The sequence below is a fragment of the Dipodomys ordii genome, unplaced genomic scaffold (assembly GCF_000151885.1).
Source record: "Dipodomys ordii isolate 6190 unplaced genomic scaffold, Dord_2.0 Scaffold14, whole genome shotgun sequence".
Classification (NCBI taxonomy): Eukaryota; Metazoa; Chordata; class Mammalia; order Rodentia; family Heteromyidae; genus Dipodomys; species Dipodomys ordii.
Genome location: NW_012267230.1, coordinates 14102049 through 14114927, shown reverse-complemented (window position 1 = coordinate 14114927; position 12879 = coordinate 14102049). Strand labels below are relative to the sequence as shown.

The window sequence follows — 12879 nt, the reverse complement described above, 5'->3', positions numbered from 1 at the left end:
TTTTTTCAGCTTTGAAAAATTGCTGTTTTTATATGTATTTTAACTGATTTTATTGCTATTATTAAGTTATTATACAGAGGGGGTTACCATTTCATACATCAGGTAATGACTACATTTCTTTTTTTTTTGTCGGTCATAGGGCTTGAATTTAGGGCCTGGGTTCTGTCCCCTGAGCTCTTCAGTTCAAGGTGAGTGCTGTACCACTTGAACCACAGTGCCACTTCCAGTTTTCTGTTCGTCAATTAGAGATAAGAGTCTCACAGACTTTCCTGCCTGGGCTGGCTTTGAACTGTGATCCTCAGTTATGAGTATATTTCTTTTTGGGACATGTCACCCTTCTGCCAGGTTTTCCTTTCCTATCCCTGCCCACAAGTTGAATAGCTCCTTTTCCACATAGTGTCTACTAAGTACCCTGCCTGCATTTGTTCATCCTTCAGGAGAGTTATTATCTTCCCGCCCCCTCCCCCCCCAAGTCAGTCACGGGGGCTTTGAACTTGAGCACTGTTCCTGAGCTCTTTTGCCCAAGGCTAGCACTCTATCACACAGCTCCACTTATGGTTTTCTGATGCTTAATTAGAGATAAGAGTGTCACACACTTTGCTGCTTGGGCTGGCTTTGGACTATGATCCTCAGATCTCAGCCTCCTGAGTAGCTAGGATTACAGGCGTGAGCCACTAGTTGCCTGGCTTGGGATAGCTCACAGAGTTCTATTTTAGAAAGACTGTGGTTTAGGAATGAGTAAACCTAATCTAACAGTGCAGCAAGTGGTTCTGAGATTAAAATTTTACACTATAAAAGTATCTGACTGACCAAGAAGGACCAACACTGTGGCACTTTTCATTGCAACTTTAACAAATAAATAATGTTCTCAGTCTATAATTACAGGTGTATCTATATCTTAATCTAACCTCTTCCTTGAACCTCTTAGTGCAAAAAATTGCTTGATGCTTACCTATTCTGATAGCTGTAGTAGGCTGCATCTCGAGGAATTGTACACAGCTGCTTCCCATAGCAGCACAAAGTCTGCGGGGAAAATTCATACTGCAAAAACAAAGGAGAAAAAAACATATTCCACTTGCTATCCTGAAATGTTCTAGTTCACTACAAGAGTGAAAATTCAGCTAGTAAATTATTTGCTAGTTTATTATGTAATTTTCTTCATAACTATTTCAAGACAGTTTTGGATTAAATGTGACAAATTAGTGTAGCTTTGCCTCTAAGTGACAAGAGGTACAGAGACACAAAATGGGCCAGTGGCAGCCAGAAAGGCTTAACTCCAGGCCAGCCCAGTAAGCACCTATAGCTTTGATCATGAGATTGCTTGAGATAATCCACTATGTCACAAGAGCCCAAAACAGCACCTGAGACTTTCCACACATACTCCTGTGGTCAGAATATGAAGTATCCCATCTTAGCTTAACATTCTCTTGAGTAGATTAATCAGGAAATTTCAATTTCCAGAAGAAATGAAAACTGTACCTTGCGTCCACAGCAATATCCAAGGGACTGCATGACAGGGTCAATTTCTTGCTCAAAGACCTCTGCAAGTTTACTGCAAAACTTATAGACCCGGGACGTCTTACGATTATATAGCCAGGCATTGTTGAACATTAACCAGACATCATCCACATACTGCCAGGGCTCTTGGTACTGCCCTGTATCCAGCTTCCGTTTGATGGTAGAAAGGTCCATGGGGTTCTTCACAATGTCAAAATAATCCTTAAAAACAAAACAATCTCAGTCTAGTGCAAGGGTGGGGAAGCTTTTCTCTGCTAAGAGTCATTTGGATATTTCTAACATTGTCTGCGGATTACACAAAATTGTCAACATAGGCAGAGGGGCTGCAGGCAGCTGAAAAGCATACTGAACCTAGTCATCTATCGCATCCTGTATCAAATGACTTCATGGACCTTATATGCATAACCCTACCTTTGTTCTAGTGGAGCCATTGTATTTCAAATGCCAGCCTTCTCTAATACTTTATCTTAAAAAACATAACGAAAATAGAAAGTACCTCAACAATTTTCATTCTTAATAGTAAAAATTGGAATTGAAAAAAGTAACATGTAACATTCCTCTGATTTGACATATTAAAAATGGCAACTGATATGCTCAAGTATGATTAAAGTACTTCAAAGACAAAGTTAAGACAAAGTTAAAAAAATTGTTTATTTTAGGCTGGGAATGTGGCTTAGTGGTGGAGTGCCTGCCTAGTATGCATGAAGCCCTGGGTTTGATTCCTCAGCACCACATACACAGAAAAAGCCATAAATGGTGCTGTGGCTCAAGTGGTAGAGCACTAGCCGTGAGCAAAAGCAGCTCAGGGATAGCGCCCAGGTTCTGAGTTCAAGTCCCAGGACCGGCAAAAATTAAAAAATAAATAAAGGTTTAATAAAAACATTTTAGGGCTGGGAAGGTGGCTCAGTGGTAGAGCGCTTGACTTGCATGCATGAGGCCCTGGGTTCGATTCCTCAGCACCATATAAGCAAAAAGAAAAAAGCTGGAAGCGGCACTGTGGCTCAAGCGGTAGAGCATTAGCTTTGAGATGAAGCGCTGAGGGACAGTGCCCAGGCCCAGAGTTCAGGCCCCACAACCGGATCCAAAAACAAAACAAAACAAAACAAAAAAAACATTTTAATACAAAAATTAAATGAATATGGGCTGGGAAGGTGGCTCAGTGGTAGAGCGCTTGCCTTGTATGCATGAGGCCCTGGGTTCGATCCCTCAGCACCACATAAGCAAAAAGCAAAAAGCCAGAAGTGGCGCTGTAGCTCAAGTGGTAGAGCTAGCCTTGAGCTGAAGAGCTGAGGGACAGCGCCCAGGCCCAGAGTTCAGGCCCCATGACCAGACCCCCCCCCACAAAAAAATTAATGAATATTTTAATTCCTTGATTTAAAATAAATCAGCATGTATTTCCACAGATTCACTTTGGTCCAAACAAAATAAATGCTATTTATTTATTTATTGCCAGTTCTGGGGCTTTCAGGGCCTGGATGCTATTATCCTTGAGCTGCTTTTGCTTAAGGTTAGAACTCTTACCACCTGACCACTTCTGGCTTTTTCTGAGCAGTTTATTGAAGATAAAGTGTCTCACATACTTTCCTATCAGGCTGCCTTTGAACCCTCATCCTTAGATCTCAGCCTCCAGAGTAGCTAGGATTACAGGTGTGAGTAAACAATGCCTGGCTAATAAATGCAATTCAAAGATTAACACATAGTTGTGAAAACTTTAGCTCAACTTAGAGCATTTTTCTGAGGCTTGGTTCCCAGCACAAAAACAAAGCTAAGGAATACTACTGATCAGTAGAACCTATGGGATCTATCTTGTTTTTCAAGATTTCCTAGCTTTGTAAACAGAAATTTACAAGCATCTCATAATTAAATTTCTGGACTTTTTTTTCCTTTTGGTACCAGTACTGGGGGGCATGAAGTCAGGGTCTAGGTGCTGTATTTGGTACCGGTACTGGGGGGCATGAAGTCAGGGTCTAGGTGCTGTATTTGGTACTGTACTGGGGGGCATGAAGTCAGGGTCTAGGTGCTGTATTTGGTACTGTACTGGGGGGCATGAAGTCAGGGTCTAGGTGCTGTATTTGGTACTGTACTGGGGGGCATGAAGTCAGGGTCTAGGTGCTGTATCTGAGCTTTTTCCCTCAAGGCTAGCGCTCTACCATTGAGCCACTCCTCTATTTCCAGCATTTCAGGGATCAATTGGAGATAAGAGTCTCATCAACTTTCCTGCCCTGGATGACTATGAACCATAATCCTCAGATTTCAGCCTCCGGAGCTGTTGTGGGGCCTGAACTCTGGGCCTGGGCGCTGTCCCTCAGCTCTTCAGCTCAAGGCTAGCACTCTACCACTTGAGCCACAGCGCCACTTCCGGCTTTGAGGAATCAAACCCAAGGCCCTCATGCACTGCAGGCAAACACTACCACTAAGCCACCTTCCCAGCACCATGGCCTTTTTTTTTTGGATGTGGGGGAGTGCATTATTTTCGGTATGGAACTGAGGCTTGAACTTAGGGCCTGGATACTCTTTTAAGTTTTTTTTGGTAGGTCGTGCGGCTTGAACTCTGGGCCTAGGTGCTTTCACTCAGCTCTTCAGCTCAAGGCGAGCCCTCTACTGTTTGAGCCACAGCGCCACTTCCGGTTTTCTGGTGGTTTATTAGAGGTAAGAGCCTCACAGACTTTCCTGCCTAGGCAGGCCTTGAACCGTGATCCTCAGATCTCAGCCTACTGAGTAGCTAGGATACAGGCGTGAGCCACCAGCACCCAGCCTCTTTTAAGTTTTAACTCAAGGTTCTTCAGCTCCACTTCCAGCTTTTTGAGATTAGTGTCATGGATTTTCTTGCCTGGGCTGGTCTCCAACCACAAGCCTCACATCTCATCCTCTTAAGATGAGAGCCACCTAGCTCAGCTAAATCTCACAATTCTTTGCCTTACTCAAGATCCCAAATGTAAAGACCTGAGAGTTATGGACTAGAGGGGAGGGTGCTGCACTTGAGCCATAGCTCCATCTATGTTTTTTGCTTGTTAATTAAAGATTTTTGCTTGTTAGTTAGAGATAAGAGTCTCACAGACTTTTCTGGCTGGGCTGGCTTCCAACTGTGATCCTCAGATCTCTGCCTCCTGAGTAACTAGGATTACAGGCATGAGCTACCAGCACCTGGCTATAGTTTTTATATTAGGAGAAAAATCTTCAAATCAAGATTATTTTAGCCAGTTTTTAAAGATAAAACAATGGATGCTCAAAACTATACCAAATTTCTATTATATTAACTTACTGGAATTCCTAGGAGCTGGGGATCTACAGGCTGCCGAAAAGGTAGGGACTCTGGGTCCTGTCGATAGAGCGCTTCTAGGGTTGGCATAAGTGCTTGGCGTAGCTCCTCAGGTTTAAAAACTGCAGAAAACAACAACAACAACAAACAGAAAAAGATATTATTAGGTAATAAGTGCTCAAATCTTTACAGTATCACATTTAAAATGGAAGCATGGGTTGAGGGTGGTGGCTCTCATCTCTAATCCCAGCTACTCAGAAAACAGATAGGAGGACTGACTGCAGCTCCAAGGGGTGGGGGAAAATTCAAGAGATTCCACCTAAACAGAGAAAGCTGGAAATGGCAGCAAGTGCCTAACAAGCCAGCTAAGGTGGGAAGAAAAGGAGGGTAATAGTCTAGGTTTAGTTCACTTAACTCAAAAGTAAGGGCAAAGGGGCTGGAGGTGTGACTGCAGAGAAGAGAACAGGCCTAGCAAGTCCTAAATCCTACGATCAAACTCTAGCATAAACAAGTAAATAAGCCACAAACAAATAAATAAGCAATTTAAATGTAAATAAAAAAAGGCCAAGTAGTCCATTCAGAACTATTCCAAAGCTCCCAGGCAGCTCTCACTCATTAGAATCTAAAGTGTTATTCAGGGATTCTGAAAATATAGTAATGGGTTTTTGTTGTTGTTGTTGTTGGTCCTGGGGTATGAACTCTGGGCCTAGGTGCTGTCCCTGATCTTCTTTTGCTCAAGGCTAGTGCTCTACCACTTGAGCCACAGCACCCCTTCTGGCCTTTTCTGAGTATTTTATTGGAGGAAAGAATTTGTGGGCCAGACATTGGTGACTCATGCCAGTAATCCTAGCTACTCAGGAGGCTGAGATCTGAGGATCGTGGTTCAAAGCCAGCCTGGGCAGGAAAGTACAAGAGACTCTTATCTCCAATAAACCACCAGAAAACCGGAAGTGGCGCAGTGGCTCAAGTGATAGAGCTTGCCTTGAACTGAATGAAGAGCTGAGGGACAGCGCCCAGGAGCAGAGTTCAAGCCCTATGACCAACCCCCTAAAGAGAGAAAGAAATAGAATCTGTTGGACTTTCTGGCTTCTAACCACAGTTCTCATATCTCATCCTTCTGAATAGCAAGGATTACAGGCTTGAACTACCAGCTCACAGTGTAATGGTTTTAAAAACTGCATTCAGGTTGGGTGCTGATAGCTCATACCTGGAATCCTAGCTATTCAGAGGCTGAGATCTAAGGATTGAGGTTCAAGGCCAGCCTGGGCAGACAAAACTGTGAGACTTTTTAAAAAATAATTTTTGTTGTTATTATTAAGATGTTGAACTGTGTGACTTTTATTTCCAATTAATCAGCAAAAATATGGGAATGGAAGTATGGCTGAACTGGCAGTGTCATCCTTGAGTGAAAAAGTCAAGATTGAGGAAGAGGGGCTGGGAAGGTGGCTCAGTGGTAGAGCACTTGCCTTGCATGCATGAGGCCCTGGGTTCGATTCCCCAGCACCACATAAGCAAAAAGAAAAAAGCCGGAAGTGGCGCTGTGGCTTAAGTGGTAGAGCGATAGCCTTGAGCTGAAGAGCTGAGGGACAGCGCCCAGGCCCACAGTTCAGGCCCCACGACCGGACCCAAAAAAAAAAAAAAAAAAAAAGATTGAGGAGGAGGCCCTGAGTTCAAGCAAAACTCAACAAAGCAAAACAACTGCATCACATCAAGGCTGGGGAACCAAAGATACAGTTCTCCAAGTGTGTATGGTTCAGAGAGCATCAGAAAATCTCAACCTCTGACAAGTACCTCTCACTCTGTAATGGGAAAACGTATGTGCACTGGTGCTGTGCACAAGCTGGCTTCGAGCTGATACTTGTGCCAGCACTAGGGCTAACCGCTGAAGGACCTGCAAAATGTGCAAGAGCAACAGATACACAGCTCTGATGATTCAGTTATGGGGTATGCAGGTGTTTCCTCAAAAAGGAAATAGACAAGGAAAAGTAAACCTGCATCTGCTACACAATCTCAGTATTTCTCAAAAATACTGTTTGGGCTGGGAAGGTGGCTCAGTGGTAGAGCGCTTGCCTTGTGTGCCCGAGGCCCTGGGTTCGATTCCTCAGCACCATACAAGCAAAAAGAAAAAAAAGCCAGAAGTGGTGCTGTGGCTCAAGTGGTAGAGCGCTAGCCTTGAGCTGAAGAGCTGAGGGACAGTGCCCAGGCCCAGAGTTCAGGCCCCACAACCGGACCCCCCCAAAAAAACAAAACAAAACAAAAAAACCTGCTTGTTTGAAGAGGCTGAGGGTGATATTAAGGAATATGGAGGGCTTTTTTGACATCACAGGGTGTAAATGTTAACACATGGAAAAGAAGCCCACACTCTATAGTTTGCTCAGGGATTCCAGAGAGCCATTTTCAACTCTAGGAGAATGGAGGCAAGAAAGATAAAAAAGGGAAGTAGAATCAGTTTTGACTTTCAGTCTTTGGTGTGGAGGTGCAATACAGTTGTAAGTTACAGAAAACACCACCTACTTTTTTTGCGTGGCTGGGACGGGGATGTTGACTGAGAGGCTGCGCCGTTAGTGCTATTCTCCTCTTCTTCTTTAGCTTCCACTTTTACTTCAGGCTTCTTCTCCTCCACTTCCATTGGTTCTGATTTCTTCTCTGCATTGTCTGCTTCTTCTTTAACTTGGGAAGATCCTTGTAAATCCTCCTCCATCATCTTGAGAATCACAAATGACAGATGAGTATCACAAAGATCTGTACCTAAATTAGCTTTTCTAGGCTCCTAAATCCGTATGGACTTGATATGCCTTCCCCCAGTTGGGTTATTTATCATTTCTTTTCTCTTCCAGAGAATGGAATCAATTACTTGTTGTCCATTGAGTCACTTCAACACAGCACCAAGGCAATTACAGACCTAATTTAAAATGTCCAAATATTTTACATGTGCATTATAGTCACATATAGATATTGCTAGCTTACAATAAGAATATTTTTGAAATTTAAAGCAAGGATCAAAAGTCCCTCTTCAGAGGCAGGTGTGGTATAAACACAAGTAGTGACGACTTTGGCTAACGCAGACGTCCCCACACTGGTTCATAAGCACAAGGCTGACAAAGCTGCTCAGTTTCCATAAAAGTCAAACACCTAGTTTAATTTGAAATCTCATGGTTTTTAGACTATTGTGGAGGCCAAACATATCCAGGCTGGATGCAGCAGCTCACAGTTTGCCAATGTTCAGCTTCTGCCAGAGGTTAATTAGCAAATGAATCCATCACTCTTTCTTTTTTTCTTTCCTTTTGGTCATGGGGCTTGAACTCTGGGCCTGGGCGCTGTCCCTCAGCTCTTCAGCTCAAGGCGAGCGCTCTACCACTTGAGCTACAGCGCCACTTCCGGTTTTCTGGTGGTTTATTGGAGATAGGAGTCTCACGGTCTCTTCTGCCCGGGCTGGCTTTGAATCGTGATCCTCAGGTCTCAGCCTCCTGAGTAGCTAGGATTACAGGCGTGAGCTACCAGCACCTGGCTACCACCCTTTCTGTAGAATTAGAAATGAATGGAGGCCACCAAGAAAAGATTGTAGAATAATTCAAACATCTACAATGAACAGCTGGAAGTGGAGGTGTAGCTCAAGTGGTAAAGCACCAGCCTTGAATGAAAAAAAAAACAAACAAGCAAGAGCACAAAGCCCTGAGTTCAAGCCCCAGTACTGGTAAGAACAACAACCAGGGGCTGGGAGTTTAGCCCAGTGGAAGGGCACCCGCCTGGCGCACTCAAGGCCCTGGGTTCGGTTCTCAGCCCTGGTTAAAAAAAAAAAAAAAAAAAAGAACAACAACCACAACAAAAAGAATAGTCAATGTATTTTTGAACTCACACTGAAATAGACAATTACAACAAATCCAGGGACAACCATGAAAGGTTTGAGGACCTGTAGGTAAAGATTCCATACATAGCAATGTATTTACTGCTAGAGAATAACACCTACCTCAGGTCGAGACTCCCCCTTAGATTCACCAGGCTCGGGCTCCGTGTCTTCAGTCTTGACCTCTGCCTTCATTTCCAGTACTGGTACATCAGGTCCCGGCTGCTGGGAATTGGTTTCAGCACTGGTCACTGAAGGGGGACTGGGGACCCTGTTATCAATGCTGGCTGCTGCTTGAGAAAGCTGTGAAAACATTAAAATAAACCTCTTTGTAAATCAGACAATACAAATGGCCTTCGACCCTTTGCTTATCCCATCTTCAACTTCTGGTTAACTTTCCTCAGTGCTATCCTAACAAGCCCCTATTGAGAACACTGAAGGACACAGTTACAAGGAGGGAGCTCTAGAGAAAGTCATCATCAATCAGAAACACAATTTACTCTTTGCCACAAATGCAGAGATAGGAAAACAGACCTTTCTAAATTATGATATAAAACCATTTCCTCCCAAGGTATCTAGCTAAACTATTTTATCATTAATTCCCTTCAAAAAGGCTTATAATGTTTATAACAAGACACTGGATTATAAACGTCCAGGTACTTATGTGGGGAGGGAGCCAGCTGTCTGTGTAGGAAGAATGTCTAATGGGCTTGTGTTAGCAGAGGATAGTGATGGTGCTATACTAAAGAAACCACTAAAAATATTCCACATTTTGCAAGTCTTTTTTTTTTTTTTTGAGGGGGGGTGGTCAGTCATGGGGCTTCAACTCTGGGCCTGGGCACTGTCCCTGAGCTCTTCAGCTCAAGGCTAGTGCTCTACAACTTGAGCCAGAGCACCATTTCTGGCTTTTTCTGTGTATGTGGTGCTGAGGAATGGAACCCAGGGCCTCATGCATGCAAGGCAAGCACTCTACCACGGAGCCACCTTCCTAGCCCCTCAAAGTCTTACAAGGAACTGCTCCCCGACTTTTTGTTCAACCTGCATGAAGTACAAGGGATTGAACACTACCATTTCAGCCATACTCTCAGAACCATAATGAAGTCAAAGATAACAAAAACAAAACAACTAAAAAAAAGAAACTATCTATATCTATCTACATACATATCTTTACAGGTAAGTAGAAATAATATTGGGATTCACTTTGAATATGCTCAGTACCTACAAATAAAGTTAATATAATTATGAGAGTAGAGAGGTCTAAGACAGTCTTATAAGAAAATGATAGTAGATGGGTAAGGCAGTTTACACTTATAATCATAGTTACTTGAGGGAGTGCAGGGTAAAGCTAGGCATGATGGTGAGCACCATTTTTTTTTAGCTATGGCCAGGAGCTTAATTAGGAAGATAACACAGTCTGGGCTGGGCCCAGGCAAACAGTGAGAACCTCTGTCAAAAATAATCCAAGTAAAAAGGACCAGAAGCATGGGCGCTGGTGGCTCACGCCTGTCATCCTAGCTACTCAGGAGGCTGAGATCTGAGAATCGTGGTTCAAAGCCAGCCCAGGCAGGAAAGTCCATGAGACTCTTATCTCCAATAAACCACCAGAAAACCAGAAGTGGTGCTGTTGTAGAGTGCTAGCCTTGAGCTGAAGAGCTGAGGAAAAGCACCCAGGCCCAGAGTTCAAGCCCATGACTGACAAAAAAATAAAAAAGGACTAGAAGCATAGTTCAAGTGGTAGAGGTATGAGGTCCTTAGTTCTAAATCCAGAACTACCACAGAAAATGATACTATGATCTCAGCAAAAACTTGGGAAAAGAATATGGGCAGCCTGGGTATAGTGTAAGACCCTGCATCAGTAAACACAACTCAGCCCAGACAACATCTGTTTATCTCCAGCTGGCATGGAGCAGGAGGCTTGAAGGTATGATCCCGCCATCACCACTTCCAGCCAAGAACGGGAAGTCTGAGCCACAAAGGTACAAACCTAGCTCTGTTGTTTCATTACCAAACAGAAAAGCCTTCTGTAGTTTGGAAAGGCTGGATGGAGAGGGGGAAGGAGAGTGATAGAGGGCTAACACTAACTGGAATATACTGTAAACATGTAGAAATGAGACAAGTTCTTACTTGTGTAACTCATACAAGGGAACAAGAGGAAAAATAAAAAGAGGAAGGCTGATCAGCCAGGTTAAAGGGCAACATACAGTTAGGAGTACAGCATGCTTATCAGACTCAAAAAACATCAGCAATAAAACAGAACATGATCTATTAAAACCCCCGATACATTAGTCTAGGATAGATAATGGTGAACACAACGTCTTGTGTAATATACCACATGATAAATACCGACTTCTGTAAACTCTTCTCATCGTTAAGTCATGTCCTACACAGCCTTGGGGACAATGCTAAAAGTACAGCACAACTCAGTGCAATTCCATCAAAATTACAGACACTTGGGGCTGGAAATGTGGCTCAGTGGTAGAGTGCTTGCCTAGCATGCATGAAGTCCTGGGTTTGAATCCTCAGTACCACATAGACAGAAAAGGCCAGAAGTGGTTCTGGGACTTAAGTGGTAGAGTGCTAGCCTTGAGCAAAAGAAGCTCAGGGACAGTACCTTGAGTTCAAGCCCCAGAACTGGCAAAAAAAAAAAAAAAAAAAAGGAAAGAAAGAAAAGAATACAGATAGTTTTGGTCTGAAGACAAACACAGAGGCTCACCGGTGTGCCAGGGGGCTGGGCATGCGCAGGCGTCGGCTGCTGGGATGACTGAGGGGTAGCTACAGACGGGGGCTGAACTGGGGTTTGAGGTTGTGGGGTCACCTGGGCCTGCACTGCTGCCTGGACTGTAGGGGTGCTCTGGGTTTGGGCAGCACTGGGCACTGAGCCAGGAGTTGGGGTGGGAGTCTGCCCAGAAGACGATACAGGAGGAGATGGCTGAGCAGGAGCTGCTGGCTGGGGAGGTGTCATCCCAGGTGGGGTCGGGTGCTGGAGAGCGGGCATGCCAGCAGCTGTGGAAGCAGGAGGTGGTGTCGGATGCAAGGGTGACTGCGTCACTGGTGGGCAAGGCAGCTGGCTGGTCTGGGGCCCCAGCATGTTCAGAGGATTAGGAAGAGCAGCACCAGCCACTTGACCCTAAAAGAAATGAAGTATATTAAAACTATCTCCCCAAACTAAACATGTGACAAGATACTTGAAGAATTTATTAAAATCAAATCACAGTTCCTCAATGAGATCTGCTCATCTCATGGGGTTGTGCAAGTTATAAAACTTCACAAGCTAGCCGTGCACCAGTACCCCTATAACCCTAGCTATTCAGGAGGTTGAAATTTGAGAATCGTGGTTTGGAGCCTGCCTGGGCAGATAAACCCTGAGATTATCTCCAATTAACAAGCAGAAAGCTGGAAGTGGAAGTATGGCTCAAATGGCAGAACATCATTCCTTGCGTGAAAAAGCAAATGGACAATGTGAGGCTCCGAGTACAAACGCTAGTACTGGCAGGTGCACAGGCGCACACGCACACACACATTATCTTTGCATGAAGTTCCCCCAGAGAGAATTCTAAACAAGTTAATAGTTACAGAACAAAGCAGGGAAAGACAAAGAAATGCTGATACATTTAGGTTAACAGGCCACACAAATGCTGTCCCTGGTCCCAACGTGAACGTACCTGTGACACTCCTGCTTGGGCCCCTGGCTGCCCCATATTTACACTGTTCACACTCATTGCCCCACTGGATGATGGGAACTGGCTCTGTGGCAGAAACTGGTTCTGAGTGGGTGGCTGGGCCATCATGTTGTTGGCATGTGCGCTCATCATGTTCGGAGGCTGAGGCATCCGAGAAGGAGAAATGGCCATCTATGAGACAACAAACATCAGGAGAGCTGCAGCGCAGACGTGGCACGGTTGATGAACAGAGCAAGGAGACACACAAGCTTTGCATCCTAGCCTGGCTCCAGCCCTGGAGACTAGCCTTCACTTAACTCCACAGCTCCTACACTCTTTCTTATACATTCTTAAACAATCTCTCAAATAAACCAACTTTGAAAGTCCTTTAAACAGTAATCAATAGCATGCTCTAAATTTTAAGTTCAAGCATGCCTTTTAATCAGTTCTCTGAAGTGTTTAGAAAACAGCCATGGGAGGGCAGGCTCAGTCAACAGACACAAAACTGCTGCCTGGCCTGAGGTCAGCTGCCTTCTCCACCTCAGATTTTCATCTTTCTTTTTTTTTGTCGGTCATGGGGCTTGAACTCTGGGCCTGGG

At 44.3% G+C, this 12879-nt stretch overlaps 1 protein-coding gene across 1 annotated transcript in view; it reads right to left on the bottom strand.

Moving 5' to 3' along the window:
• Crebbp (CREB binding protein) overlaps positions 1–12879 on the bottom strand; it is a 115382-nt gene that overhangs the window by 29323 nt on the left and 73180 nt on the right. Inside the window, exons 13-19 of the mRNA XM_013011223.1 lie at positions 12284–12472; positions 11335–11748; positions 8745–8924; positions 7292–7481; positions 4781–4899; positions 1480–1719; positions 953–1041 (exon numbers count right to left, since the gene is read on the bottom strand). Of these exons, the coding sequence (XP_012866677.1) occupies positions 953–1041; positions 1480–1719; positions 4781–4899; positions 7292–7481; positions 8745–8924; positions 11335–11748; positions 12284–12472 (1421 nt within the window). The remainder of the gene's footprint in view (positions 1–952; positions 1042–1479; positions 1720–4780; positions 4900–7291; positions 7482–8744; positions 8925–11334; positions 11749–12283; positions 12473–12879) is intronic.